Source organism: Chanos chanos, chromosome 3 (assembly GCF_902362185.1).
Source record: "Chanos chanos chromosome 3, fChaCha1.1, whole genome shotgun sequence".
NCBI lineage: Eukaryota > Metazoa > Chordata > Actinopteri > Gonorynchiformes > Chanidae > Chanos > Chanos chanos.
In genome coordinates this window covers 3,367,501-3,395,308 of record NC_044497.1, presented here as the reverse complement: position 1 = coordinate 3,395,308, position 27,808 = coordinate 3,367,501, and the positions used below count along the sequence as shown (strand labels likewise).

At 43.0% G+C, this 27,808-nt stretch overlaps 3 protein-coding genes across 3 annotated transcripts in view; 2 read left to right on the top strand and 1 right to left on the bottom strand.

Annotated features, from left to right (window-relative positions):
- The first annotated feature begins 91 nt into the window (after positions 1 to 91).
- Positions 92 to 7,475, top strand: naglu (N-acetylglucosaminidase, alpha). Its single transcript, XM_030770090.1, has 7 exons — positions 92 to 549; positions 2,325 to 2,472; positions 2,683 to 2,829; positions 3,072 to 3,157; positions 3,391 to 3,647; positions 4,740 to 5,467; positions 5,785 to 7,475. Exons 1-7 carry the CDS (start codon positions 131 to 133, stop codon positions 6,274 to 6,276), a joined length of 2,277 nt encoding a protein of 758 aa, XP_030625950.1. The 5' UTR covers positions 92 to 130; the 3' UTR covers positions 6,277 to 7,475.
- A 3,008-nt stretch (positions 7,476 to 10,483) lies between these two features.
- Positions 10,484 to 19,165, top strand: coasy (CoA synthase). The gene is made up of 10 exons (XM_030770097.1): positions 10,484 to 10,629; positions 11,155 to 11,945; positions 12,301 to 12,515; positions 13,687 to 13,818; positions 15,644 to 15,833; positions 16,125 to 16,189; positions 17,175 to 17,259; positions 17,388 to 17,485; positions 17,788 to 17,934; positions 18,362 to 19,165. The coding sequence occupies exons 2-10, from the start codon at positions 11,258 to 11,260 to the stop codon at positions 18,431 to 18,433; spliced, it is 1,692 nt and encodes a 563-aa protein (XP_030625957.1). The 5' UTR covers positions 10,484 to 10,629; positions 11,155 to 11,257; the 3' UTR covers positions 18,434 to 19,165.
- A 1,073-nt stretch (positions 19,166 to 20,238) lies between these two features.
- LOC115806352 (myosin light chain kinase, smooth muscle-like) overlaps positions 20,239 to 27,808 on the bottom strand; it is an 8,387-nt gene continuing 817 nt past the window's right edge. The window contains exons 3-14 of the mRNA XM_030767026.1: positions 26,618 to 26,745; positions 25,816 to 25,972; positions 25,038 to 25,363; positions 24,586 to 24,668; positions 24,037 to 24,240; positions 23,126 to 23,343; positions 22,300 to 22,423; positions 21,874 to 22,026; positions 21,435 to 21,564; positions 21,168 to 21,261; positions 20,791 to 20,913; positions 20,239 to 20,444 (exon numbers count right to left, since the gene is read on the bottom strand). Of these exons, the coding sequence (XP_030622886.1) occupies positions 20,239 to 20,444; positions 20,791 to 20,913; positions 21,168 to 21,261; positions 21,435 to 21,564; positions 21,874 to 22,026; positions 22,300 to 22,423; positions 23,126 to 23,343; positions 24,037 to 24,240; positions 24,586 to 24,668; positions 25,038 to 25,363; positions 25,816 to 25,972; positions 26,618 to 26,745 (1,946 nt within the window). The remainder of the gene's footprint in view (positions 20,445 to 20,790; positions 20,914 to 21,167; positions 21,262 to 21,434; positions 21,565 to 21,873; positions 22,027 to 22,299; positions 22,424 to 23,125; positions 23,344 to 24,036; positions 24,241 to 24,585; positions 24,669 to 25,037; positions 25,364 to 25,815; positions 25,973 to 26,617; positions 26,746 to 27,808) is intronic.

Sequence of the window (27,808 nt, the reverse complement as noted above, 5' to 3'; positions counted from 1 at the left end):
GATTGGACATCGGACTTGTAACAAACCCAATGCTTCCTGTTCATTGATGCGGCTTCGGATGACCAAAAGTGTTGACTCTTGTTTAGGTTACTTGGCCTGACCTGATGAATGCAAGTTAGAGTCTGTGAAAATGACTCACCGTTGGCACCGTTTATTTCCACTCGTCTGTCTCATGATAGTGTGTTTTGTTTACTCCGCTGACTGTGAATTCCGCTCCTTGTCGCATCTAAGACCGAACGCGAGCGATAAAACTCAAACCAGAGCTGTGGCGGACCTCTTAAAGCGGCTTTTAGGGAGCAGGTCCAGAGATTTCATTGTATCCGTCAACCGTACGTTGTCTAATGACAGTCTGGACGTCTGTGAGCTCCGGTCAGCGAAAAACAACAAGATCATAGCCGTTGGGAGCACGGGGGTAGCAGTTGCAACAGGGATATACAACTATCTGAAGTACTTCTGCAACTGTCATGTCTCTTGGTCTGGAGATCAACTAAATGTTCCTCATCCCTTGCCTCGGCTCACCGGTGTTCTGCGAATCAACACACAGCACAGGTAGGCTGAGTGACAGGTAAATATGACATAGTTCAAATGATATCGTGAAAAGAGAGATGCACTTTGAGTGTAAGTTGCTGAAATGTTGTCCATTTTAAAAACCCAAAATGTATTACTGAGGTATAGGAACGGGAGCTGGACAATTACGGACAACCACTCGTTAATGTAAATACATGAAATTACACCGAAGTTACATTATATTGCAGAGTTTTGTATGCTTTGTCGAAGATACCGCAATGGAGTAGGCTATAGTTTACCAGCTACTCTGTGAAAACGATCACTGAAACGAGTTGATCTCGTTCTCGTAATACATGAGCTTATTAGTGTGTCATGAACAAACTGAAGTTTCAAGTTTATTTGTATAGCGCTTTTTTTTCTTTTTGTAATCAAAAATTGACTCAAAATACCTTTTCAGCCATCAGTGCACAAACTGAAGTTGTGATTACTTAGCTAAACGTTGTCAGGAGATGGCAAACTTTTTTTAAAGAAGTTTATTAACGTTTTATGGTGGATTGTGGTTCACTGGGCAGTGTCAGTCTATGAATGCTTATCTGTGAGTCATGACAAGAATGAACTGAGATATCCCTTGCACTTACTGTCAGACATTCACATTTGTACCATCATTTCTGGAAGAATGTTCCTATATGCATGGACAGGACCAGCTTTAGACTATTCAAAACTTTGCAGTATGTGATTATGCTGTACTCCACGTCAATCAATTCAACAAACCAGTTACCAGGACTAGTGAATACTGTTTACAGTTTTATTTTCTTCGACTTGTTTCAAAACCTATGTATTCCTCACAGAACAGTCTGAAACATTTCAGGAGGGATCCAGACAATTCATTTTCAGTTCTGTTCAGTTTTTGTGTGTACTTATATGTATTTATAATTATGTATTTTCAATAACCATTTTTATTACTGTAACAACCAATAGCTATTTCATAAATAATGTGCAGGTGTAGGCAGATGTAAGATCTGTAACCAGGATTATATTATGTTATTCAGTTAGACAGAAACTTTAGCTGTCACCTTTATTTATTTATTTATTTATTTATTTATTTATTTATTTATTTATTTATTTATGGACTGCAGGTTTCTACACTCCAAGTAGGCCCCACAATTTGGAGGGGTATCCTCTATCCAGGCATGCTTGTTTGTGTTGTATCTCGTGAAGTCTCTCTGATCGGAATGGTTTTGCCCATGTTCTGTCACTTGTAGACTGATGAAAAATTGTGGCATTGTTAGTACCCCGTTCCGTGAATGTGTACTCTGGCTTGCATGAGCACTAGTGTGATGGTCGGAGCCTTTCAAGTCCTTGGCTATTGTTTGAGCGTGTTTTTGTGTGGTTGTAATTGCGTGTGTGTGTGCGTGTGTGTGCGTGCGTGCGTGTGTGTGTGTGTGTGTGTGTGTGAGAGAGAGAGTGTGTCATTAGCACCGCATGGGCAGGCATGAGCTATGCACCACACACACACACACACACACACAAACACAAACACCAACGCACACACACTCGCCACTTTATGAATTGATGCACACACTGTGAGTGTGTGACCTCAGACCCTGCACGAGTAGATCCAGAAATAAGGACAGGCAGAATGTTCCTGAGAGATGGGGTGAAAACAGGTGTACAGTCTCTTATTACTGTCACACCGTATGACTCACTAATAATCACGTTGTTAAACACTACAGAGAACACACACAACCAGGGTGACAAAGCCTTTATATATGCGTGTGTTTGTGTGTGTGTGTGTGTGCGTGTGTGTTTTATATCAGGTTCAGATACTATCAGAATGTGTGCACTCAGAGCTACTCTACCGTGTGGTGGGACTGGCCCAGATGGCAAAGGGAGATAGACTGGATGGCACTGAATGGCATTAACCTCCCCCTGGCATTCACTGGACAAGAGGCACTATGGCAGGAGGTGAGAGACTAAAGTAGAGTGTGTTTGAGTGTGTTTGAGTGTGTGTGTGTGTGTGTGTGTGTGTGTGGTGTCTGTGTGTGTGTATGTGCGAGAGAGAGAGAGAGAGAGAGAGAGAGAGAGAGAAATGAAAGAGAGCGTTAAAAATGACTGTTTGAAATGTGAGTCTCGTTTCCGCATACACTAACATACATTGCTCACTTGCTGGTGCAGGTGTACCTGTCTCTGGGGCTGAATCAGACAGAGCTGGATGACTTTTTCACAGGCCCAGCCTTCCTGGCGTGGAACCGGATGGGGAACCTGTTTAAGTGGGGCGGGCCTTTGCCCCAGTCATGGCACACCAAACAGCTCTACCTTCAGGTTCTCACATTATCTTAGAATTGCCCTGGTCAAGACATATTGCAGCTGCATTTTCATTGTCCTGTATCGTTACTCTGTATTTTATTTCACGTTCAGTTCATCATTTATTGTTGCTGACGTTGTGTTTAGATAATCAGTGCAAATGTTGTTTTGCTCATGTGCGTAAATGGACATGGTATACAAACATATATATTGATGGACCCAGTATACCAGTATCTAACTCATATGGTTTGGCCCTCTAGTTTAAAATTCTGGATCGAATGAGAGCTTTTGGAATGATCCCCGTGCTCCCAGCTTTCTCAGGGATTGTGCCAGAGGGAATTACCAGGTAATGTCTTTAACATGTGCTTGTGCAGATGAAGCACACTGTTAGGCAAACATCTAGCACGCTAAGCAAGACTGTTCAGTCTGATGTGGCTTCCGCTGAGTTTGGTCATACGCAGTAATACTGTATATACAAGAAGATAATCCTAAAATGTTTGCTTAAACAAATAACATGTTGATATTTTGATAGGTGCATTTTTGATTGATAAGAGGAAATCCCCTGTGTGGTTTCTGCAGATTGTTTCCACAGGCAAACGTCACCAAACTCAGTGCCTGGAGCCATTTTAACTGCAGCCTGTCCTGTGCGTACGTGCTGGATCCCAGGGACCCTCTCTTCATGCGCATTGGTGGCCTCTTCCTCTCCCAGCTCGTTAAGGAGTTTGGAACAGATCACATCTACAACACAGACACCTTTAATGAAATGAGACCGGCCTCCTCTGACCCTGCCTACCTCTCTGCCGTCAGCCGCGCTGTGTTTGCCTCCATGACCTCAGGTAACCATGTCAACAGAAACGTTACTTAATGACTAGGGTTTTTGTCGGTTGTTTTTTTTTTTTTTTTTTTTTAAGAACAGGCAGGAATCTCACCTGAATTACAATGGGAGCCCTGGTCACAGAGCGGATAAGGATGATTCACATTTTAAATTCATGTAAATGAATTAAAATGTTGTATTTGTCAATGCCAATCAGTAGATATGAGTGAGTTCAGCAGAGGTCTGCATAGAACTTAATGTCACATTCACGTATGTAACGACATATGTTGCTTAATCTACAACAACCTCATAACGTCAGTGACACCTGGCTGAGTTTATTCTCTTTGTAAGGCGAATGTTAGCACAGTTGCTGGCATGAACTTTCAGAGCTGTTCATTACAACATGTCTGTTAGGTGAAGCATTGGCCTAGGGCAAAAAACAAAACAAAACAAAAAAAAAAACAGGGTTTTGTGTAAAATCAAGTTGACTGGAATTTGAGTTGTGGAAGCCGTAGTCTCTATGCTGTAGAAATCACATCTGAGAAAATAACACTGTTATTGAGTCAGTTTAAGATTTCTGCTTTTTTCCTGTGTGCTGTTCTGTATGGTTACACTTCCTCCCCTCAAACAGTGTGGCAGCAATTGTCTTTCCACATTTCTCTTCCTGTTTCATGTGTTTTCTTTTTCCGGCTGATAAGTGATGAGTAATGATTTTTCTCTTTGCCTTTTTTTTATTTGTGAAAAGCTATGTTGTAGCTATAAAACTTCCAGGCCAAGTGAGTTGAAAGAACTGTGTATTCCTATCTATTGGAGCGCCTGCTTATTAGTCTGTTGTGTTTGGTAAAAAGCTTGTGTGTGTGTGTTTGTTGTGTTTAAAGATGTTAGACTCTGTATCATTTCCTGTGTTTAAAGATGCTAGACACTGGGTCATTTCTCTGACTGTAGATCACAGTGTACCTGACACTAATTGCTCTAGTTTTGTAACCTAACACTGAACCCCTTTCTGTTTTTGGGCGACATTCAGGGTTTGTGCCCCAGTCTGTCTGAGAGCCATGTTTCAGAAGTATCTCGCTCTCTCTCTCTCTCTCTCTCTCTCTCTCTTTCTGTCTGGCAGTGGATCCTGAGGCAATTTGGCTAATGCAAGGCTGGTTGTTTGTTCATGATTCTGCGTTCTGGAGGCCAGCCCAGATTCAGGCCCTGCTCCATGGAGTCCCTCTGGGTAGGATGATTGTCCTGGATCTGTTTGCCGAGTCCATGCCTGTGTTTAACTTCACACGGTCCTTCTATGGCCAGCCTTTCATTTGGTGCATGCTGCATAACTTTGGAGGGAACAGTGGCCTGTTCGGAACAGTGGAGAGGGTAAACCAGGGGCCTTTTGAGGCTCTGCGCTTTCCAAACTCCACCCTGGTGGGTTTGGGTATGGCACCTGAGGGTATAGAGCAGAACCCCGTGGTGTACGAACTGATGAGTGAGCTTGCTTGGCGTAAGGAGCCGGTCAACCTCGCCAAGTGGGTGTCGCTGTATGCCTCACGTCGCTATGGCAACATGGGCGAGAGGCTGACGGTGGCTTGGCGACTGTTGTTCCGCAGCATGTATAATTGCACAGTCCCTGGGTACAAGAACCATAACCGCAGTCCGCTGGTGCACCGGCCGTCTCTGCGCATGGCCACGGATGTGTGGTACAACCGCAGTGACCTGTACGAAGCTTGGCGGCTCCTCTTTGAGGCCGCCCCCGCGCTGGTCGCCATGGAAACTTTCCGGTACGATCTGGTGGACGTGACGAGGCAAGCCCTTCAGCTCTTGACCACAGAGTTCTACCAGGAGATCCGAGACGCCTTTCAGGTACGGGCTCCATAAGCTCCTCATTCTTATTTATACATCTATCTTTCCAATCTAAGATTGAAATCAAACTAAAAGCCATCTAGAGGAGTCAGATGATCTCATAATATTGTGATACACACTATTTACAAACATTTGTAGCAAATGTTAAAAGCTATGTAAATGAAAACCTTAAAAACAGTTAAAGGCAACAAACAGAGATAGAAATATGTTGCTAGTAATGTATGTAAGTGTTCACTAGCTCAGATGTGTTTTCTGCATTTAATCAGTAAATTCATTAAGGTTATACATCAATCCATTAATATGTCTTTAACCTCTAGGCTCAGAAGCTTCCAGAACTTCTGACAGCTGGCGGCGTGCTAGTGTATGACCTCCTGCCTGAGCTGGACCGCCTCCTGTCCAGTGACGCCCACTTCCTGTTGGGGGCGTGGCTAGAGCGGGCAAGGTCACTAGGTGTGGACGAACGAGAGGCGGAGCTGTACGACATGAACGCCCGAAACCAGCTGACGCTGTGGGGGCCGGATGGCAACATTCTGGACTATGCCAGCAAAGAGTGGGCGGGGCTTGTAGGGGACTACTACTCCCAGCGTTGGGGCCTGTTTGTGAACACTCTGGTGGAATGCCTGGATCGCGGTCGCCCCTTCAGACAAGATGCTTTCAATCAGGCTGTGTTCCAGTTGGAGAAAGGCTTCATCTACAATCAGAGGAAGTACCCATCCAAACCGTATGGGGACACTTACGAAATTACCCGGAGAATTTTTCTCAAGTATTACCCTCAAGCTACGAAGAGTTTACAGTCAGACTGGGTATGACTTATCCAATCTCATCACAAAAAAAAAAAAAAAAGAGTCTACATTAAGACTTCACAGAGTATAACAAAGACTTCATAGAGCATACATAAAACCCAGCTGAGGGAACATTTGAGTGTGAGTTGTCTGCCAAAACTGTGAAAGATTTCTCTGATCCTTTTTCTTTTCCCAGACCCATGAGACATGAGAGAGAAAAGTTTTACTGTTTTGTTTAAACTACACTCTCTTATTTAACATCAGTCAAAGCAATGGAGACAAGGAGGCAAAAGATTCTTTATCATGTAGGGAACTTGCCCCTTCTGTGTCACACAGGGGTTGTGATTGCTCTAATGAGTGTTCTGAGGTTTTTAATATATGAATTATGTAAGCTTTATGTGTGCTCTATGTTGGCTTTTCTGGTTGTAACCAGGGTGTGTCTCTGGGAGTCTTCTGATTGGTGGCAGAAATGTAAAATTCACCAGAGCAGACGCAGCCAGCCGATTACTTGATTAGAGCTGCAGAATCAGGAGAATTTTAAATCAGTTTTAGCACGGGAGTTTTAATTAGGAGTTATGTAAATCTACAGACGACTGAATCCTATGGAAATCAGTTTATAACACTCAGAAGGAGATGCTGAAGCATACATGCACTAATTTTGCAAAAGAAAAGAAAAATGTCTTATTCAGTATTGTAAATAAACAGAGCAATGTTCATGTTAAATACTAAAACATGCAGTAAGTCACTAGACTAGCAGTGGAGGAACACTGAGAGAAGATATCTTTTAAGGCTGTGGTCATTTGGCGGCTGTACACACATGTAATGCACATGCGTGTTTTGCGTTGTCAAAAGACAGGTTTTATTAAGAGGAGCACTATAAAATGCACACTACACTCTGTAATGTTTCAATTCAATTCATTTTGCTCCAATCCTAATAACTCAGACCAGGTTTAGTTGATCCACATCCTAAATAAGAACATAATCAGGTGGGTTAGGTTACAGTTGCAATAGAATCCACTGTGTGTGTAGCTGTCAAAACAAGTTATGGTTGTAATAAAGTCCATTATGTGTGTAGCTGTCAAAAAAAGACTGCCTATCTGTGGTTCAAAGATGAAGACGGAATGACAGCAAAGATTTGATGAATGATGGTATTTCTGTAAGAATTCATGTCTTGATTTTTTTTTTTTTCTTAACCATGCCTTTAGCTGTCCCTGAAGATACACCAGAGGGCAGTGATTATAATTAAAAAAAAAAAAAAAAAAAAGAAAGAAAGAAAGAAGAAAAAGGGAAAAAAAGAAAAAAATATCTCCATTTTGAAAAGACATCACTGAAAATGAAATGCTATTTTTGTATCCTTCAAATAAAGCCATTCTTTTCATACTTCTCCCGTATGGCAGCTGTCCTTTTTTTTTTTTTAATCTCTTTTTCATGTCTTCAGAGAGAGAGATGGAATAGGTTTTAATGCACACTACACCATACCTCAACACATCACTCTCCAGTCATTGTGTTTTTCAGAAGATGCTCTTGAATACATAACCTCTTAACAACATTATTTTCATGAAACGTATGAATGGACTGTGTCCCTGTTAAGATTCCTTTGGCCTTAGGCTGTGTGGAGAGAGAGAGTGGAAACAGTGTTGTGCACAAACAGCGTTGAATGGGTTCTTCAAAGGGAGCGGGAGGTCTGTCTTCTCCTCCAGAACTCAGAAAGAGAGAGCCGTAACAATGGTTAAGGTTAAGGTTATGCTATTTAGATGTGTGAAGTGACTCATTTTGCTTTCACCTGAAAGGAGTTTGCTGATCCTGAAATGTGAACATAGGACCTAAGAACATCTGATAATATCTCTAAAAACACTCATAAAAGTGTTTTTAGAGGATGTTACAAAGGATTTTTTAAGCAAAGTTTGAAAATAATCTTTAAAATATGTGTTCACAGACTCTTCCTGTTTATCTAAACTGTAAGATTTATCAAAAATAATGTTTTGAGTGAACCGGTATTTGTAAACAATTCAATTGTTAAATATTAAAATTCAATTAATGCAATGCAGTATTGTTACATTTAATTTGCAGTGACATAATCACACAATCAGGAAATCTACAAGTCCAACACTCCTGTTTTCAAGGTCACACAAATAAACTACACAAAATAAGAAATTCTCTGCTTTCTGGTAAAACCTTTTATTGGAAAGCAGAGTGCATGTTTTTTTGTTTGTTTTTGTTTTTGTTTTTTTTTTCTAATTCACGCTGTATGACTTGCATTGCATGACTTCTTCTCCACTGAAAAGACTGAATGTTGCGGGATGGACCACTACATGCTCATAGACCTGGTCGTGTTGTCATGTGACTTTATCCCAAGGGCTGGGACTTCTGACTCCAACCCCTGGCTTCTGCCTTTGTCTGCATGTTCTTCTGAGGGAACACAGGAAAGGCTGGAGCTGTGCGGTCCACATGTATCCCTCTCTCACCGAAATAAGACTGCAAAGCACTCAGGAACTGTGTGTGTGTGTGTGTGTGTGTGTGTGTGTGTGTGTGTATGTGTGTGTGTGTGTGTGTGTGTGTGTGTGTGTGTGAGAGAGAGAGAGAGAGAGAGAGAGAGAGAGAGAGACTCATTAGCAGGAATATGTTCCGCGTTGCTGGATTTCTTTAATTATCACATTATTACTGAACATGAAATAAACACACTAGAACAAGAGTTTTAATGAAATAGACGTTAACTGAGGACAGAGGTTAATTATGTAACTGGTGAAAACTAATGTGACCTTAGATTTGAGGAACTGTTGTATCCTTTTACGTTGCTGTTTATTTTGCTTGAAGTCAGAATAGTCTTATAGCACAAAAATCCAATGAGAGCATGAGCTTGATCTTCTGATTTTAAAATGATTGATCTTTATTGTTTATATATTGTTTTTTCATCAAAACAGTAATACAAAACACAAATTTGAGAGTTTTAATTAATGGCCTTACATACCATGCTAAATAACAAGTGAAAACTCCATCAAGCAAAGTTTTGCCAGCATGTATGAAAATGTGTTACAATATTCTTTTCAGCAGAACACTGATTCAGAACACTGAACACTAGTCTTCCCCGATCATCGTAGTTAAGTGGGTAACTCACCAGGTCCCGGTTCCTTGCGTGTTGTAGTGTCCGGTACCTGTCTGATGGGATGGACTTGCCATGAACACTGACGAGGAGAGATGCCATGCAGAGAACCAACACAGCTTGCCCAACCCGCTTCATCCTGGAGAAGTATCTGAGACTAGCTGTAGTACAGAGTGCTGTGTTATCCACCTTTCCAACCTGATTGTTCACTTTGACATTTTTTTTTTTTTTATGATTTTTGAGTCATGAGGTTATTATAAAACTTATATAACAAGGAGAAAAGGAAGAGAGTAGTGGTAGTAGTAGTAGTTAGTGGTAGCAGTATGCAATTGTGAAACGAATTTACAATTTATTTGCAACTTGTTATGAGTGACACTGATACTTTGATAACCATTCACACTAAAGTTTTACTGTTTCTTTACTCGTGGCTCAAATTCCTTGTTTCTCAACATAACAAGACAATAACATAATATACAGGGGGGGAAAAAACGTAACAGTTTCCAGAGATTACAAAACTATACAAGAATGATATATGATTTTATTTTAAAAAGTAGTTAGAGAAATTAGATTATTTAATTTTTATATCAAAATGTATTACACAAAACACTGTGAAAATGATTTTCAATATTTCCAGTGTCGCGTCAAAGAATTGTGACCTACCTGATCCGTGTGGTTCCACGCGCTCGACTACTGAGCGCGAAAAGTGCCCGTCCTTTTATACCGCAGCATCAAGGGCGCAAGTATCACACAAAACACACACAAAAAATACTCTAGAATCAAAGCCAGCACCGGTCATCAATATCATTAATTTTTGCACAGTATACAGATAATTTTATTTTACGAGTAAACTATATAGCAGAAAATAGTCGTATTGACTTACACAGCAACTGGATTAATTTAACAGTTCTTTGAATGTCATGAGTGCGTTGACAGGAAAGCTAGAACATAACACCAAAAGAGATCAAACCTAAAAGTATTCTAGAATTAAGTTTTGGATGCAAATATTGCTCTTAAGCGCTTGTCTCTATAGGTACTACATTTCCCAGTAAACCTTGTAACGACGCTCCATTGTCTTCATCCAATGATATTACAAAGCGATCTCACATGACTCATCACTCGGAGGTCAAATGGACATTGGAGAGTTTCTCAGAGGAAGAGTAATGTCAACAAATGCATTGATAATTGTTTTATGAAAGAAAAAAATGTAGAAATTAGTCTAACGAAGTATTCGGACGACATCTCAGTCAGCGTAAGACGGTTTGACACGACGTGGCGAGAAGGTATTGACATGTAATTTTGGCGTGTTTTGCAAAGTCAGTAGCAACCTAGCCTGAAATAACGATGAGGATGAGGAGGCAGCAGTTTGACTGCTCATCTTCAACATTTTCTTTTTTGCTTTCAAAGTCAGTTTACTCGATCAAAGAGTACCTCCGTATGGTTATATCAGTGCTGACTGAACATCTGCAATAATGTTTGAGAAACAAAACGTAGTTCCAGCTACAGAATTTAGCAGTTGCTTGAACGTTCACATAACTTGAGAAAGTAAATGATTTTGCGCATGATGTAACTTCACTTCGGACGGTGTAACTTCAGAGGGATTGCGCAATCATTTTGCTGTGTGTACCGCACAGGTAGTAAGAGCTGCTTTCAGGTAAAATGTTTTAGGAGCTACAGTAAGTTAGAAATAAGAGAATTTTGTTGTCTTGTTACCTTTACATCGTGGCATGAGTATATGTAATTGTAATGTAGAACTTGATGGTATTGTATTTACCTTCGTTTTGTTTTTGTTTTTTTTTGCCATTTAGGCCTCCTGCCTCCAAGGGAGACGTTGAAGGGTGTGTGTCTGTGTGTCTGTGTGTGTGTGTGTGTGTGTGTGTGCGTGTGTGTTGTCATTGTTTCCGGTACAACATGTCGATGTTCAGCACAGGGATCTTGATTCTCACCTCCCCTGTCAACACACTGCCACTCCGCATCGCACCTGTCCTCAGCTCCGCTGCTCAGGTGGTGGAGAGGACGCTGTATGTGCACCTCCACCCTGGTTTAAACCTGGGCACAGCCAACCAGGCGCGTCCCGTCTACATCCCCCCCGTGGTGGACCTCTCCAGCCTCATATCTCGTCTCTATAGCAACGCCGCCGACATTTGTGGGCACCTGGATGTCCGGGTACTGCTGACCAACGTTCGCGCCCAGGCGAGCGTGCCCGGCTCAGGGTCGGGTGGGGCAGCGAATCCCTTCCCTTCTCCGCAGGCCCTCTCACACTCGCCTGAAGTGGTCCTGACAGACTTCCCCCTCCAGGACCCAGGCCAGTCGACTCTCGTAGCCCAATGTCTGCAGCGTTATGCGGGCCACTGCTACGTCTGCACCCCGGGTCTTTCCTCAGTGCTGCTAAACCCCCAGCTGGAGGAGGTGAAGAGTGCAGACCTAGAGAAAGAGGGAGCTGAAACTATCTCTGAACCCATGGAGACATACAGTGACGTGGTGGTGGGCGGGACCTTTGACCGTCTCCACGGTGCCCATAAGACCCTGTTGAATGTGTCCTGCCTGTTGGCCAATAAACGCTTTCTCATCGGGGTGTGTGATCAGGAGCTGCTTAAGAGTGAGTAGTGATGGGTAGAGAACTATATTATTCACATAAACCATGCATTAAAGACTTGAGAAATATCTGTAATGTAACACTTCTAAGTGTTAATGTGAACCAGGATCAGTAATCAGTGGCTGTTCCTTCAAAACCTTTTTTTTTTTCCATTGTGTAATTGTCTCTCTCTCTCTCTCTCTCTCTCTCTCTCTCTCTCTCTCTCACCCTCTCCCTCTCTCTGTCTCTCTCTCTCTCTCTCTCCCTCTCTCTGTCTCTCTCTCTCTCTCTCTCTCTCGCTCTCTCACCCTCTCCCTCTCTCTCTCTCTCTCTCTCTCTCTCTCTCTCTGTGTCTCTCTCTCTCTCTGTCCGTCTGTAGATAAGGTGTTGAAGGAGCTTATTGAGCCTTTTGGGGAGCGTGTGCGGAGACTGCAGGAGTTTCTGAACGATGTGAAGCCCTCCCTGCGGTTTGAGATCGTCCCTCTCTCTGACCCCTACGGCCCCTCCGTCACTGACCCGCAGCTGCAGTGTATCGTAGTCAGTGAGGAGACGAGGAAGGGAGGAGAGGCCGTGAACAGGAAACGCCTGGAAAACGTAAGCGGATCCGGTCATTCCGAAATGATTTGCCCTGTCTGCAGTAACATGCAGTGAGATGTGTCTTTGTCTGTTGTCCCTTTTTTGTCTTTGTGTTTCTGAATTGTGTTACTTAAGAATGCTAAACCGCGGCTGCTTTCTTTTGGGAATCATGGAATGCTTTTTCCCAGAGCAGAGTGGTACATGGGTGTCTGATCAGTGTGAAGTCAGGTTCTGCGTGCTCTGCATGGTTTACCGGTCCTCAAAAGTTCTTTCACCATCCTCACAGTTTTCCCTTTTGCCTTTTTTGGGAAAGGTTTTCAGACACAGTCCAGATGTGACCTGACTCGAGTCTGAAGAACTGATTTTACATTAGCTGCTTTTGTTGTTAAATAGTGTCCAAACCTCACTGAACGGGTTCGTCCAACTGACCTCTCCTCAGAGAGAATGATCTTTGATCTTCCCTTTTTTTTTTTTTTTTTGGCTTAGATGTTAAAATGAGTGTGTGTGTGTGTGTGGCACTACAACACACACACACACACACACACACACACACACTCACTCATTTTACATACACAGACACACACACACAATCCAAAGTCCAAAATTTCAGAGTAATATTTAAACATTGTATTGATGGAGCAATCTGAGGATCAGTGTATTTTATGCCTTTTCCATTTGTTTTACCGCCAGCCTGAGTTCACAGTGAGGATTGCAGAGATGCACCGTGGCATCAGCAGCAGCAGATTCCCGACTAAATGTTTTCTAAACATCAGAGGGGTTTAAAGAAAAAGGAAGGCCTAGTTCTAGCCAGTACGGGGTCTTCCACCATTCTCATTTGTCCACGCGAGAGGCGGGACAAAGCAACATCTTGATTTATTATTGGTCTTTTAAGACCAGATGGAAAGCATTCTGCCAGTGAAAGTCATGCTCCTGATTGATCTCATAATATGAGCAGTGAAACCCTCTGGTCTGTCTGTTGGAACAATACCTCAGAAAGGTTTGTGCTGCTGATTTGATTGGTTGGAAGAGGGATTAATCATTATCTCGGGCCCTGAATGTGAAATAGTTTGAATATCTCACCTAAGTGTGACTCGTCGGCCATCTCGAGGAGCTGAGAGAGGGGCAGTAAACGTCGTGAATTTCTGCTGTGAGCCATGTTTTATTTTATTTGATTTTATTTTTTTCACAGGGTTTGCCAGAGTTGGTGTTGTATGAGATTCAGCTGATTAAAGACGCCCATCACACGGACATAGAGGAGGAAAAGATCAGCTCTTCCAGTCTGCGCTCACGACTCCTGGGCACGCTGCTCAAACCTCCAATGGTAGCTCCATCCAGACACCCACCCATCCACCATAGCCACCATCCTTCTGTCCACCTGTCCATCTATCTGTCCATCTGACATTTGTCCATCTGTAGCGGATCTGTACATGCACTTTTTCAAATCTTCATTCATCCATGTATGAACCACCTTGTCCTCTCCTCTATCCATCACTGCTTTCACAGACCCCATGAATGACTTCATCTACTATCACTGTGTACACTGTATCACTCCGTGTGTGTGTGTGTGTGTGTGTGTGTGTGTGTGTGTGTGTGTGTCGCATGGATCAGAGAGGTTATTAGAGTCATGCTGGTTCAGCCTTAGCAAAATGGATTAACGTCTAAGGCCTCATGGTTTCGATTTTACTTACTGTTTCAGTTCAGTGGACTGTCCGTTATATGCTGTGTATCTGTCAGCGAGAGACTCTGTGTTGTAGATTTGTCATGGTGAGATTCTGTGTTGTAGATTTGTCAGGGTGAGATTCTGTACTGTAGATCTGTGAGGGTGAGATTCTGTGTTGTAGATTTGACAGGGTGAGATTCTGTGTTGTAGATCTGTGAGGGTGAGATTCTGTACTGTAGATTTGTCAGGGTGAGATTCTGTGTTGTAAATCTGTGAGGGTGAGATTCTGTACTGTAGATTTGTCATGGTGAGATTCTGTGTTGTAGATCTGTGAGGGTGAGATTCTGTACTGTAGATCTGTGAGGGTGAGATTCTGTGTTGTAGATCTGTCAGGGTGAGATTCTGTGTTGTAGATCTGTCAGGGTGAGATTCTGTGCTGTAGATTTGTCAGGGTGAGATTCTGTACTGTAGATTTGTCATGGTGAGATTCTGTGTTGTAGATTTGTCAGGGTGAGATTCTGTGTTGTAAATCTGTGAGGGTGAGATTCTGTACTGTAGATTTGTCAGGGTGAGATTCTGTGCTGTAGATTTGTCAGGGTGAGATTCTGTGCGTAACAGTTTAAATGGTCTGTCAAATGGTCAGAGAGTCTGTGAGGATGTCTGCTGGATCCTCTCTCCTGCATTTGCAGCTTTAGAGTTTATTTGAGAAAGATGTGTCATGAAAGTTGAAGTTTTAGAGGAAAACACATTACATTGTACAGTGGATAAGGCACACAGAGAGAAGGACACGGATCCTGTGGAGGTTGTGTGAGTTGTAAGGGTTGTTTGTGTTATATGTGTGTGTGTCATATTTGGCCACAATGTAGCGTTCCCTGATCTAGACAATAGAGCAGGGGTGGGCAAATCCAGTCCTGCAGGGCCGGTGTCCTGCCGGTTTTTGTTTTCGCCTCTTAGCTACCTGTTGATTTTCACTTTGAAAACAGGTGTGCATGCTCCTCAGCTAATCAGAGACTGTACTTAGTTGGTCGACAAGAAAAACAGCAGGACCATGGCCCTCCAGGACTGGATTTGCCCACCCCTGCAATAGAGCAAAGTAACAGAATCATCTAAGACTACAAACACTTCAGTCCTGTCCACTTGATCTAAGTTATGCCCTACAATTTCAAACATTTAAAAGTTTTGTCAAGGTTAACCCATGTGTGTGCCGATGAATATGTATGTCTGAAATATATATTTTTTCTTAAATGAGAGCTTTGGTCTAAAGCAGTGATTCTCAGCTCCAGTCCTGGGGGCCCACTGTCTTTGTTTCAACTCTTCATTATCACAGTTAAGTGAGTTAATCAAGGGCTTGATGATTAATGAGCCTAATCAGTGGAATCAGGTGTGTCAGAGCTGAGTCAAACCAAAGCCGTGCAGGACAGGGGGCCCTCAGGACTGGAGTTGAGAATCACTGGTCTAAAGCACAGTTTATCTCGCATGTTGCCAGCCACACCCGGGTCTGCCCGCTGTCCCGTACGTGATTGGTCTGACTGGAGGCAGTGGGAGTGGGAAGAGCTCCATCGCCCGCCGGCTGGAAGCTCTGGGTGCCGCCCGCATCGACAGCGACCAGCTGGGTCATGAGACGTACCGGCCCGGGGCAGCGGCTTACGCCAGAGTGCTGGAGGAGTTCGGCCAAGGTGAGGAGGGGCATCACCGTAGCGACGGAAAAGGCACCCGTGCTGATGTGCGTTACGCGACGACCCGGAGGGCAGTAATTGGTGACTGCCATGAGTATTGCTGAACGCTGAATATTAGGCTGTTGAGAAATCTTGCTTTGAACATGATCGTGTTCAGATTTGAGTAAATGAAACACGAGATTTTGTGATTTTGATTGAAGTGAGAATTGTTGCGTGGTTGTAGAATTCACATAGAGATGTGTTTTCTCATGCATGGGTTTAATAGTTTTTACCCCTGTTCTTGTTCGTCAGACATTCTGAACGAGGATAAAACCATAAACAGACGAGCCCTTGGAAGGAAGGTGTTTGGTAATAAGGTAACGCAGAGTTCTGAGAGAATAGTAATGGTAATAAGGTAATGCAGAGTTCTGAGAGAATAGTAATGGTAATAAGGTAATGCAGAGTTCTGAGAGATTAGTAATGGTAATAAGGTAATGCAGAGTTCTGAGAGAATAGTAATGGTAATAAGGTAATGCAGAGCTCTGAGAGAATAGTAATGGTAATAAGGTAATGCAGAGTTCTGAGAGAATAGTAATGGTAATAAGGTAATGCAGAGTTCTGAGAGAATAGTAATGGTAATAAGGTAATGCAGAGTTCTGAGAGAATAGTAATGGTAATAAGGTAATGCAGAGTTCTGAGAGAATAGTAATGGTAATAAGGTAATGCAGAGTTCTGAGAGAATAGTAATGGTAATAAGGTCATGCAGAGTTCTGAGAGAATAGTAATGGTAATAAGGTAAGGCAGAGTTCTGAGAGAATAGTAATGGTAATAAGGTAATGCAGAGTTCTGAGAGAATAGTACTGGTAATAAGGTAATGCAGAGTTCTGAGAGAATAGTAATGGTAATAAGGTAATGCAGAGTTCTGAGAGAATAGTAATGGTAATAAGGTAATGCAGAGTTCTGAGAGAATAGTAATGGTAATAAGGTCATGCAGAGTTCTGAGAGAATAGTAATGGTAATAAGGTAACACAGAGTTCTGAGAGATTAGTAATGGTAATAAGGTAATGCAGAGTTCTGAGAGAATAGTAATGGTAATAAGGTAATGCAGAGTTCTGAGAGAATAGTAATGGTAATAAGGTAATGCAGAGTTCTGAGAGAATAGTAATGGCAATACGGTAATGCAGAGTTTTGAGAGAATAGTAATGGTAATAAGGTAACGCAGAGTTCTGAAAGAATAGTAATGGTAATAAGGTAATGCAGAGTTTTGAGAGAATAGAACAACTGTAGAGTTTATCTGCTTGTGTCCTAATTGTTTGTGTGTGTGTGTGTGTGTGTGTGTGTGTGTGTGTGTGTGTTTTCCAGGAGAGATTAAAAGCCTTGACTGATATAGTTTGGCCTGAGATTGCCTTGTTAGTGAAGGAGAGAATACAGCAGGCGAAAGAGGAAGGTGAGGTCTGTTTGTGTTTAAGAGAAAAGAGTGTGTGAGCAGGTGTGTAGTGTCGCGTGTGGTAAAGGCGTGTGTATGTTATGATAGGTATGGTAACGTGTGTGTCCTCTGTGTGTGTGTGTGTGTAGGTAAGCGTGTGTGTGTGGTGGATGCGGCAGTGCTGTTGGAGGCAGGGTGGACAGACATGGTGCATGAGGTTTGGGTTGCCATTATTCCAGAAGAGGAGGTACTGCAGTCTTTTCAATCACTTTCATTACACACACACATGCACACGCACACACACACACACATACACAGTCTCACTCACACTCTCAAACACTTGTTCATAAGTACTCACACACACACACCGACTCACACGTACACACACACAGAGACACAAATGCTGTTTAAACCAAAAAGGGTCATTTGAATGGAATAGCATGTTTGCGTGTTACGTACATTTCAGAGCGATCGTTTCACGAATTCGTTATCTCAGACTTCGGCTTTCCCAGCCTCTCACTCTGTGTTGTGTCCGTGTGTCTGTCTCAGGCAGTGAGGCGCATCGTGGAGCGGGACGGAGTGAGTGGTGAGGATGCAGTGCGACGGCTGAAGAGTCAGTGGTCCAACGAGAGACAGATAGAACACGCCAACGTCGTCCTGTGCACACTGTGGGAGCCCGAGGTCACTCAGAAACAGGTTAGCACACCTGAACACACTCACCTTAACATCCACCTGAACGCAGTTATCTGAGGGCATTCACCTTAACACAATAATTCTCAACTCCAGTCCTGGAGGCCCACCGTCCTGCATGTCTTTGTTTTAACTCCTCATTATCACAGTTAAGTGAGTTAATCATGGGCTTGATAATTAATTGATCAGTGGAATCAGGTGTGTCAGTCCTGAGTTGAAACAAAGCCGTGCAGGACAGTGGACCCCCAGGACTGGAGTTGAGAATCGCTGCCTTAACACGATGACCTAAGCACATCCACCTTAACACACGTGCTTTCATGAGTACTTTCCCCTGAACATGCGACCCTGAGCGTTTTCACATTAACATCTTAACTACACGCATAGGACCTGGTATAAGTATAACATTATTGTGTTTGTTTGTTATCGATTTCAGGTACTGAAGGCTTGGAACCTTTTACAGAAGCGAATTGAACAGAGAGAGAAAGAAGGCAGTCCGGCATCCTGAGTCGCGGTTTCACATAGACACACACATGGTGACCACAACATGTGTTTTAATGCTGATTGAGAGAAATCTGACTGGAAAGCATTTTTATAGTCTCCTGTTTACTGTTAGCCAAATATTGGAGCACATGACTGAAGCAGTCTGTGAACTAGTTGAATGTCGGTGTTTGTCTCCGTCAGCTTTGGAGTCGAGACAGGAGAGCACAAATCTATCTAACCATAGCTAGCCACACCCACACATACTCAACCATAGCCACAACCACTCAACCACATTCAGCCATGCCCACATTCGCTTAGCCACACCCACACATGCTCAGCCATGCCCATTCTCATTCCACTACACCCAAACACATTCAACATAGTTACATAAACTGTTTTTTTGGTTTTTTGCCTTGCCTTCTGTTGGTCTGATTTGGATTTGTCTGTTATTGAACATGTTTGTTTCTTTTTGTGGCCACACTGTGACTGAATGGTATGTTCTCTGGTTTGCTCTGGGCTGTAACCCATGCATACTCTCCTCAATGTGAGGAGAAAAAAAAATAACAGGTCACCCCGTCTCTGCTGGGAGACAGGTGAGCACTTGTACAACACTATTAAAGCCTTTGGAGGCGGAACTTAGTCGCTCTGCTGTAGTCATGGCAACGGTGGAGCCATCTCGGTCAAGCCAACAGGAGAAGCCTTACAGAAATACTATGGACTTGCCCTCATAACAAACCAGGTCCTGTTCAGGCCTGGGGTGGGGTGGGGTGGGGTGGAGAGTTTTCAGTGTGAATTTTATTTAATTTTATTTGATTTTTTTTCCCCTCTGGGAGTAATTGATGCCGTGTGAGAAACTCGTGAGTACAGACAGAGGGCCTGAGGTGTTTTGTGAATGAGTCGTGTTTGTACTCTGCAGACTAGACTTTACAGGTACCAGGTTTATAGAGCTATTCTGGACTGGTTAAAAGTGACAATCCTTGGAGTGCCTGAAGACCAACATGTACATAAGATTTAAAATGGAGTTTGTCGTATTAAAACATTAAATTGATCAAGTAACACACAGGCAGTGGTCCTTTAAAAAGTAGAAAGAAAGGAAAAATGATTTGACATTTGTAACAAATGATTCTTAATAAAAAAAAAAAAAAAAAAGTACTTAAATCACTGGTCAAGTACAATACATTTACCTTTATTTCAGTCATATATTTGCAACATGTCACTCAACATACTTTATATAAATGCTCAGCTGATATTAATATGAATTAAAAACTAGTTTTGACAAAGTCATGAAGTGTCACAAAATGGCAATTCTCAGTGTGGCATTTCTCAATCCATGAATACTTTACAGTAACTGTTGAGAGGAAAAGTATCAAGTACTCTGTGCATTAAATGTGAATTTACATTCAGGTCATACATACAATGACCAGTAGGTGGCTGCAGTACAAAACCAGTGCATTCAAAAGTGGATTTGAAACTGAGTGCTAATTCTGTGCAAACTGTGTCCACCAAACAGAAACGAAAAGAGTAGAATGCAACGGTGAGGTAAGTGAACAGGTGTCGATCTTAAGAGAAGTGCACAACACCAGAGTGTTATTCGGGGCCTAACATTCTTTTGCTGGTTCAGCTCGATGAAGGCACATAACGATTCGCCACAGCTGTATTTGTGCCTGTTCACCGGTTTAGAAGTGTGTGTCAAGACACAGTGGAGGTTACACATCAGTGGTCCAGAACTCTTGTTTAAAATCTCTGCTCCCTTTTGCCTGTGCTCCAAACTCCGCTTTGTCAGTCAGGCTTCCGTGTTGCGGAATTCCGACGAGACCGGGCTTACATTCTCTAGAGTTCCACGCTAAGCTTGGCAGAGCATAACGCCTGACCCAGGCTGTTGGAAGCTTGGCACTTGTATATCCCAGAATCCTCTGGTTTCACATCCGTCAGAATCAGAGTGCAGAGGCCGCTCTCCTCGTACTCAATCCGCACACGCTCGGTCTCCTCCAGTAGTTCCCCGTCCTGCAGCCAAACCACCTCTGGGTCAGGGTAGCCTGACAACGAAACGTCAAAGACCCAAGAGAACATACAGGTCAGACTCCCCCGTTTTAAATAAAATCAGCTGGAGTTGACACTGATCCAATGGTGTGTTTCAAGTCGTGCGTGACAGGAACTTGCTTGGGAAATTATTGTTTGCTCTAGCAGACCGTAAATTCACTATCTGGATCATGCAAAGAGTGAACTGTATCTTAAATGGCCAAGTTCTCCCTCAAATGGCCAACTAGAAAATAAACCAGAAGCAACAAGGTGCAGTATCTGGCATTCAAACAGTGAGTCAGAGTAAATGAGCTGGGAGCAGGAGCGTCTAATGGGTTACAGGGTGTTCGTGTGATTCTGTACCGTAAATATGACAGGCCATCCGGACCGTAGATCCCTGTGGTTCCGTGATGTCGCTCAGGACCTGGTGGAACCGTGGCTCACTCTTCAGCTTCTCATCCAGACCCTGTACCGCCTGCTCCGCCTCTGGATCCAGAACCAGCTCTACATAAGAAAAAGAGTCTCGTTTTTACGTCGTGTTGGTTACAGCCGAAGTGTAATTCTGCTGAGATCCTCACGCTCTGTTGTAGTATTAACAAACCTCTACACCCCATGTTAAAGAGGCACTGAATTATATGCCACAGGGATTTGGGCGTTTCTTTTCTGTGGCCAGGCATGTGATGTATGTGTGGTTATCCAGGTTAACGATGCATCTGTGTATGTGTCTGTGTGTTCATTACCATTATCCGTGGGGCTGGCAGGGGAGTCTGAGGTGTCTGATTTGTTGGAGAGAAGAGCCATCCTGTTCAGTGCCAGGACCGCTTTACCTGTTTTCTACCAGTAAAAACAGCACATGGCATATGTTTAATGCAGACACTGAGACTCTTTTTGAATTCAGACAGATTTATCAAACGCCACGTAGACATTAGGCTTTAATGTCGGAGTCGGAGATGAATGGCTGAAGATAAGGCAGAAAATATGAAGATTTTTTTTTTTTTTTTTTTTACTTTCCACTTCTGCTTGACCAGGAAATGCCTCATCTTCTCCTTATTGAGTGATTTGGTGACTCGGCCTTGATGGGATGAGAAAGAGGCCATCCAAGGGTGGGCTAAAGCATCAGCACATGACAGCCTCGCTCTGTGTGTGTGTGTGAGAGAGAGAGAGAAAAATGCGAAAGGAATGATTTTTTTTTTTTTTTTCAGTGCCTGAACAGTCACAAATATTCAAAGTAACATTATGCCAAGTGAACAGAGTGTGTGTGTGCGTCTGTGTGGTGGTGGTGGGGGAGGCAGTTGGCTTTTTCACAAGGACTAGTTTCATGGCCAGATCTCGGACAGGAGCCAGTTGTGGTAGAACTGTGAGCAATTCAAAGCCTGTTACCACCATTTCTGAGGATGTTTGTGTTTCGGGAGAATGGCTTGACCACAACACAGATTTTACACAGACCTCACATCCTTCTTCAGCAGAGAGGAGATGAAGTCTTTGGCTTCAGCAGTGATGTCATCAAAACTTTCTGGATCAAACTCCCATTTTGCAGCAGTGACCAAAGCCAGAGTCTCCGCATCACTGTTCCCCTGAAATGGAGACTCACCACTCAGTCTGAGAGACAGAGAAGGAGAGACAGAGCAACCTTGAATTTAATTAAACCACTTCAAATGTCACCGAAATGATCCAACTACTGCTGCTAAAGTCAATGCAAAAGAAATAAAAGTATATTAGAAATAAAAGTGGCATGCTGATTAACAGAGATATGTGGCCAACATAAAACAAAACCCGGGTAAACAGTAAGACAGCAGGTGCCAAGAAGACAGATACCACTTCCTCTGCACAAGTTTAGCCATGATAGCAGACCCATGCTACATGAGCACTCACAGGATGTAGCAGATGACCCCGATGCTCCACATGTCTGTGGCCAGGTACACAGGCTCATAATTGATCACCTCAGGGGCTACAAACTCAGGGGTGCCGTGCAACACCATAAGAGGAGTTCCTGGCTCTGCATAGACCAATCAGAGCACTTTGTGTCACCAGAGTATAAAACCAATCACAGCACAAGGTTACAGAGCACTTCTGTTATTAAAGGTATGAGTCACATCACTTTGTCATACTGAGGCTTGAATAAGCATTACCTAAGCTGAACTGCTCACAAGACACATCAGAATACGTCTAGAAAATCTTCGGATCCTGTATAGGGTGTAACTGACGGTACTAATGTTTAGCACTAAATTTGAATAATGTATTGGTGTGTATACTGACCAAGTCCACTGTCAGAAGAAAAACATCGCCTGTACTAACAGGAAATCGCATGTGTGTTTGTTTGTCTGAGGTTAGAAAATGTTTTCACACGTTGAGCATTAAGAATATTCTGACCATGGCCAACATGAAAATGACAGTTATGGCCCAACATCTACACATTTCTGTTTCATGCATCAATGTTAATCTGCACGCTTAGTTTCGTTGTTCATTTTTCAAGCCAAAGCGAAGAAAAAGTCGAGGGGATATGGACAAACCCATTCCTGTTTATAAACAGAGTCAAAGAGATGGTATCTCACCACAGTTTGATAGGAACAGAGAGAGCACACAAGAATATGGTTCTGCAATTTCAGACATGTTTGATATGTAATAAAATTGTCAGTAACTTAAGAGAGTGTCAAAATAAATAAAAAAAAATAAAAAAAACGACTGGCTGGATAGATACCCAGTTTGCTGGCCAGTCCAAAGTCGATGATCTTGATGAGCGTTCCTGTGGTGTTGACACAGACGATGTTCTCGGGTTTCAGATCGAGGTGAACGATGGTTTTCTCATGGATGTACTGGATCCCCTCCAGGATCTGTTTCATGTACCGAGCGCTGGTCGGTTCCGTATGCTCAAAGTTATCATCCACAATACGCTCGAACAACTCCCCACCCGCAATGCTGCCGCACACAGACAAACAGACATGTACAGATTGGCATATCTGTATGTACAGAGATATATACAGACCTACACACAAAACCCACCAATAAACATCATTTTCAAAATATGACTGTTTAGAATAGCCCTGATAAAAAGATATAGAAAGCAATTCTCTGACTCAAATGGCATTGCCACCTGTTTTCGATTGCTAACTCATGCAAATACTCCAGAGTATTCTGTTAACCTGCTCCATAAACAGATTTGTCTAAATCAAACAGCTTTTTCTCCGTTGCTACATTTGCATACTGAGAAGAATCATCCCCCATTTCATGGTCTGGTTGCCTCAGGATGAAAAACAGACCGAAATCATCAGGACCTGGTATTTCACAGGGCTGAAGGTCACACTGTTATTGCTCCCTGTTGACTTTCCAGAGACTAAAAGAATGGCATCAGAGCGTGGACAGTAATCTTTTAAAGAACCTTGTATGGCAAAAAGAAATACAAAGTTTGGTTCAGCTAAAATCAGGCCGAACCGCCAGCGCAATAGGAAGTTTTTGGACAACCTCAGCATGTCCCCGTCTCTTGTTTGTTTATAATTCTTTCTAAGATTAGCACACCGAGACACTCATGGGGTCACCTCAGGCTATTCTTCAACCCTTTCAACTCCACTGTCACCACAACTGGACAAAAGGTTAAAAAGATATTTTACTTACTATTCCATGATCATGACGATCTCTGAACCAATGTCATATGCACCCAGACACTGCACCAGTTTTGGGTGGTGCAACTCATTCATCAGCTGAATCTCCTTACGAGCGGCAGCCTTCTCTTTGGACCCACGACCCCGGTAGAACTTTCCGGCGTACACGCGACCAGTCTCCTTATGCGTTAGCCTAAACACCTGCCCAAATTTTCCTCTGTGAAGCAAGACATGACGCAGGTGAAGATTCAGTGGTCACAAATGAATTAACGTGATGCCTTTCTAGGGTCAAATTTAAATTTGTTCAAGTTGATTCTATGAGGTTTAGCCAAAGTCTGCTTATTGATCTAGAACAGTCCCACAAGTCATAAGTCTTCAGAGATAAGTCCCTCAGGTTCCACATGGGGTCGCTCAGAACATTTGAAGTGGTAAGCCAAAACGAAGGCTCAGTGAAACCATTTAATCAGTTTTTATAATTAAGACTCTGGTGGTCTAGTTAACTATGTGATTATGTTAAGTTCCCATCTGTTTGTTTGCAAGCATCTAATGACTGGATACTCACACACCAAGCTTCTCATGGATGTTGTAATGGTCTTGGACTCTGTGTTTGGTGTCAACAACGACATCTACATATGACTGAAGCTCCTCCTGAGGTTCTCCTGAGGCACAGAGCATCACAGTACAGTGGGAGAACAAAAATAACACACACTAAGCTGTCTCATGGCCTTACCAAGTCTTCAAGTAGTTCATTATTTTGGCCAAAAACAGTCATACTGGGGAGTTGAGATTCTGTCTTTATACTTTTTTTTTTTTTTTTTTTTGGAACCAGATAAAGGATGTAAAGAGTTAGGTTAGCTGTGTTTGCAAGAATGTTTAACCAGTTGAACTCATGACTAAATACTTTAGTATCTTAAGGATGCATTTTTTTTTTTTTTTTTTACATCATTCACTGCCACAACAAATCTAGACACTTTTTTTATTTTTTATTTCTAAAAGGCAGCCCTTGATTCCAACTGCTTTTGAAATACCTGCCGTTTCCATCCTAATGCAGTCTGACTCCTCGCTGGGGTCACTCGCTCCCACTGCGTTTTGGGCCCTGACACGGAAGCAGTACTCTCCCTGGGGGTCTAGGCCTGAGCGAATCCGATACGAGGTGTTCTTACAGTGGCTGGTCAACTCGGTCCAGTCCCCTGGCTGGTCTGGTCCTACCTTTCGACACTCCACCTGGTAGCCCGTGACAGCTAAGCCTCCGTCGTAGCCAGGCCCTGACCAGGACAGCACCAGGGAGCTACTGGTCAATTGGGACACAAATGGACAGGAGGCTGGTGGGTCAGGACGATCTGGAGAGAGTAAATGATAGAGATGGAGGCCACAGAGGTGGAGGAGACACAGACAAAGTATGAATGATCCCAGTTCCAAAACAAGGATCTGACAAGGAACGCTTCATACAGTCATGTGAAACGAGATCTGAAGCTAAGCTCTCCATGTGATGTTGACATTAGCCTTATGATGGATTTTTTTCCCCCCAGAACTTACGTGGGAGAAGTATGAGCAAAGACGCTTAAAGTCTGTGTGAGCAAACATTCATACTTTGTGTTGGGTGACGTTAAAAGAAGTGCCAGTCTGAATGAATTTAGCCATTAATCTGTCTGAGAAGGCGGCTCTGTCAAACCACTTTGGCTAACAGTGACAACAATGGTAGATTCAGAACAGTGACCATGTCTAAACAGCTCCAGACTAAAACCAGATGAAGCCTTGTGGTGATGGTGCATGATGGGAGTTGTAGTCTCACCTACAACACTGAGGGTGATTGTGTGCTGAGCTGTGCCTCTGTAGTTCCTCACAAAAAGGGAGTACCTTCCTGCATCCAAAGACAACACCTCAGAGATGATCAAAGTACTGCTGTTTCTGCTGTTTTCCACACGCACACGCTGACTTTCCACGACCACCTACAGTGGGAGGGACGCATTCAGTCTGACAGAAAACATAATCATTTATCATCTGCTAAGAGGCCACTGGACGAGCACTTCAGTATGGTCGCGTTTGTGCATGTGGAGGTGAGACAAAGTAAAGGAAGCCAAAGAAAAGATTAATACGGTTAATATGGATCGGGTGATATTTCCCAGTGTCCACAACATGCTCCAAGCAGCCCAAGTATGACGGCTAGAACAAAAGAGAAGTTGAGAATCCCACCACTGCAGAGAACCCGGGTTTGTGTCCTGGTAGCAGTTCTTCTAGCATGGCATCCACACAGACACCACTGTCAGTATTTGCGGGTGGGAAACCCGCTGTACTAGCGACTCCCACTGGTTGGTTAGTTAGTAGTGGATGAATCTAGGAGGGTAAAACGTTGAGTAATAGAGCTGTGGAATAAGACTCTTCAGCTCTGACCCCTCAGACATCACACTGGTTTTCAATGTCCCCATTAAGGGTTGATTTCACTTGAGAAATAGGTGTGTGCAGGCCTTAACAAAGAGTAAGAAAAGTTTGATACTTTTAAACTTTAAAGCAGAGCCAAAATGCTCTGCTGTAGAGGGATATGAGGGTGTGTGTGTGTGTTGTGTGTACATGTGTTTGTGGTATGTAATGTAAACCTTCTTTCTGTTGTGAATCCAGCAGGAGGCCACAGGAAATGGGCTGTTAAATTCACAGAGCAGTTTCGCTGTCTGTCCAATACAAATCTCCACCTGCTCTTGGGGTGACAGGAATTCAACTACAGGAGCTGAGAGACAAAGAGACACAAACAAATCAAATGAAAGTAAAACAGTAAATGCAAGAATATAAAAGAGCAAAGATCGTTGCCAGAACACAGGAAAGAATGCAAAGAAGTGCACAAGGCCACGTGTGAAACCATCTGTGAACCAGCGCTGAACTGAATATAATAAAACAGAAAACAGCCAGTGAGCACATCACACCACAGTGTGTGTGTGTGTGTGTGTGTGTGTGTGTAATAGCACAGGAAATCACAATGTTCTCTGACTAGAGCTCTGAACCTACAGATTTAAGGCTGAGGACAAGTTCACTTACAGACTAAAAACATACACAAAAAAAAATGTCAATACACTCTCTTATGTTACTCCTTCAGGCCTGTCCTGGCATAGAATGATTGAAAACTTGGCATGGTTCTGACGGCCATACTTCATTTGTTACATTTCTCTGAGGCTTAACGATTTTGCAGCACTGAGCATAAAGGCATTGATAAGGTTATTTAACGTAAGGAACAGAACTCCTCATTATTCTAAGATATACAAACCTAGTTGTGTCTGCACTCAAGGTTTATATTGAAACCAAGGGGATAAGTACATGTTCATCAGGTAGACTGAGAGAAAGCAATACACTCACTTGATCGACTGCAAGGTCGTCTCTTCGTCACGACAGCTGTAACAGAATTAGCGCCAACACCAAACAGGTGAGTCAGTCTGAACAGGTACATGTGTGCAAGGTGAGAGGCTACTGTGAGTCACATGACCACAAGAGCTTTGGGTAGAGGGGAGCATACAGTTCAGATCTACTGATTGGCTGAACAGTTCCCAATTTTAAACAGGTGGTTTGTTCCAATCAAGCAATGCATTTTGTAGTATTAGAGTTCATAATGTGCACACTCTACAGGATTCTGCATTTGGTCCAGCCCAAGAACAAAATATTTGATTAAACTAGTGATGAGCTGGATTAGTGGTTGAAAGCATGATTCAGATGTATTAACGGGTGTGGGTATGTGTTCATGGGTGGGACCAAAAACATGCAGTAAAATTGGTCAAAGACAAACAGTGAGAATTGGGAAACAC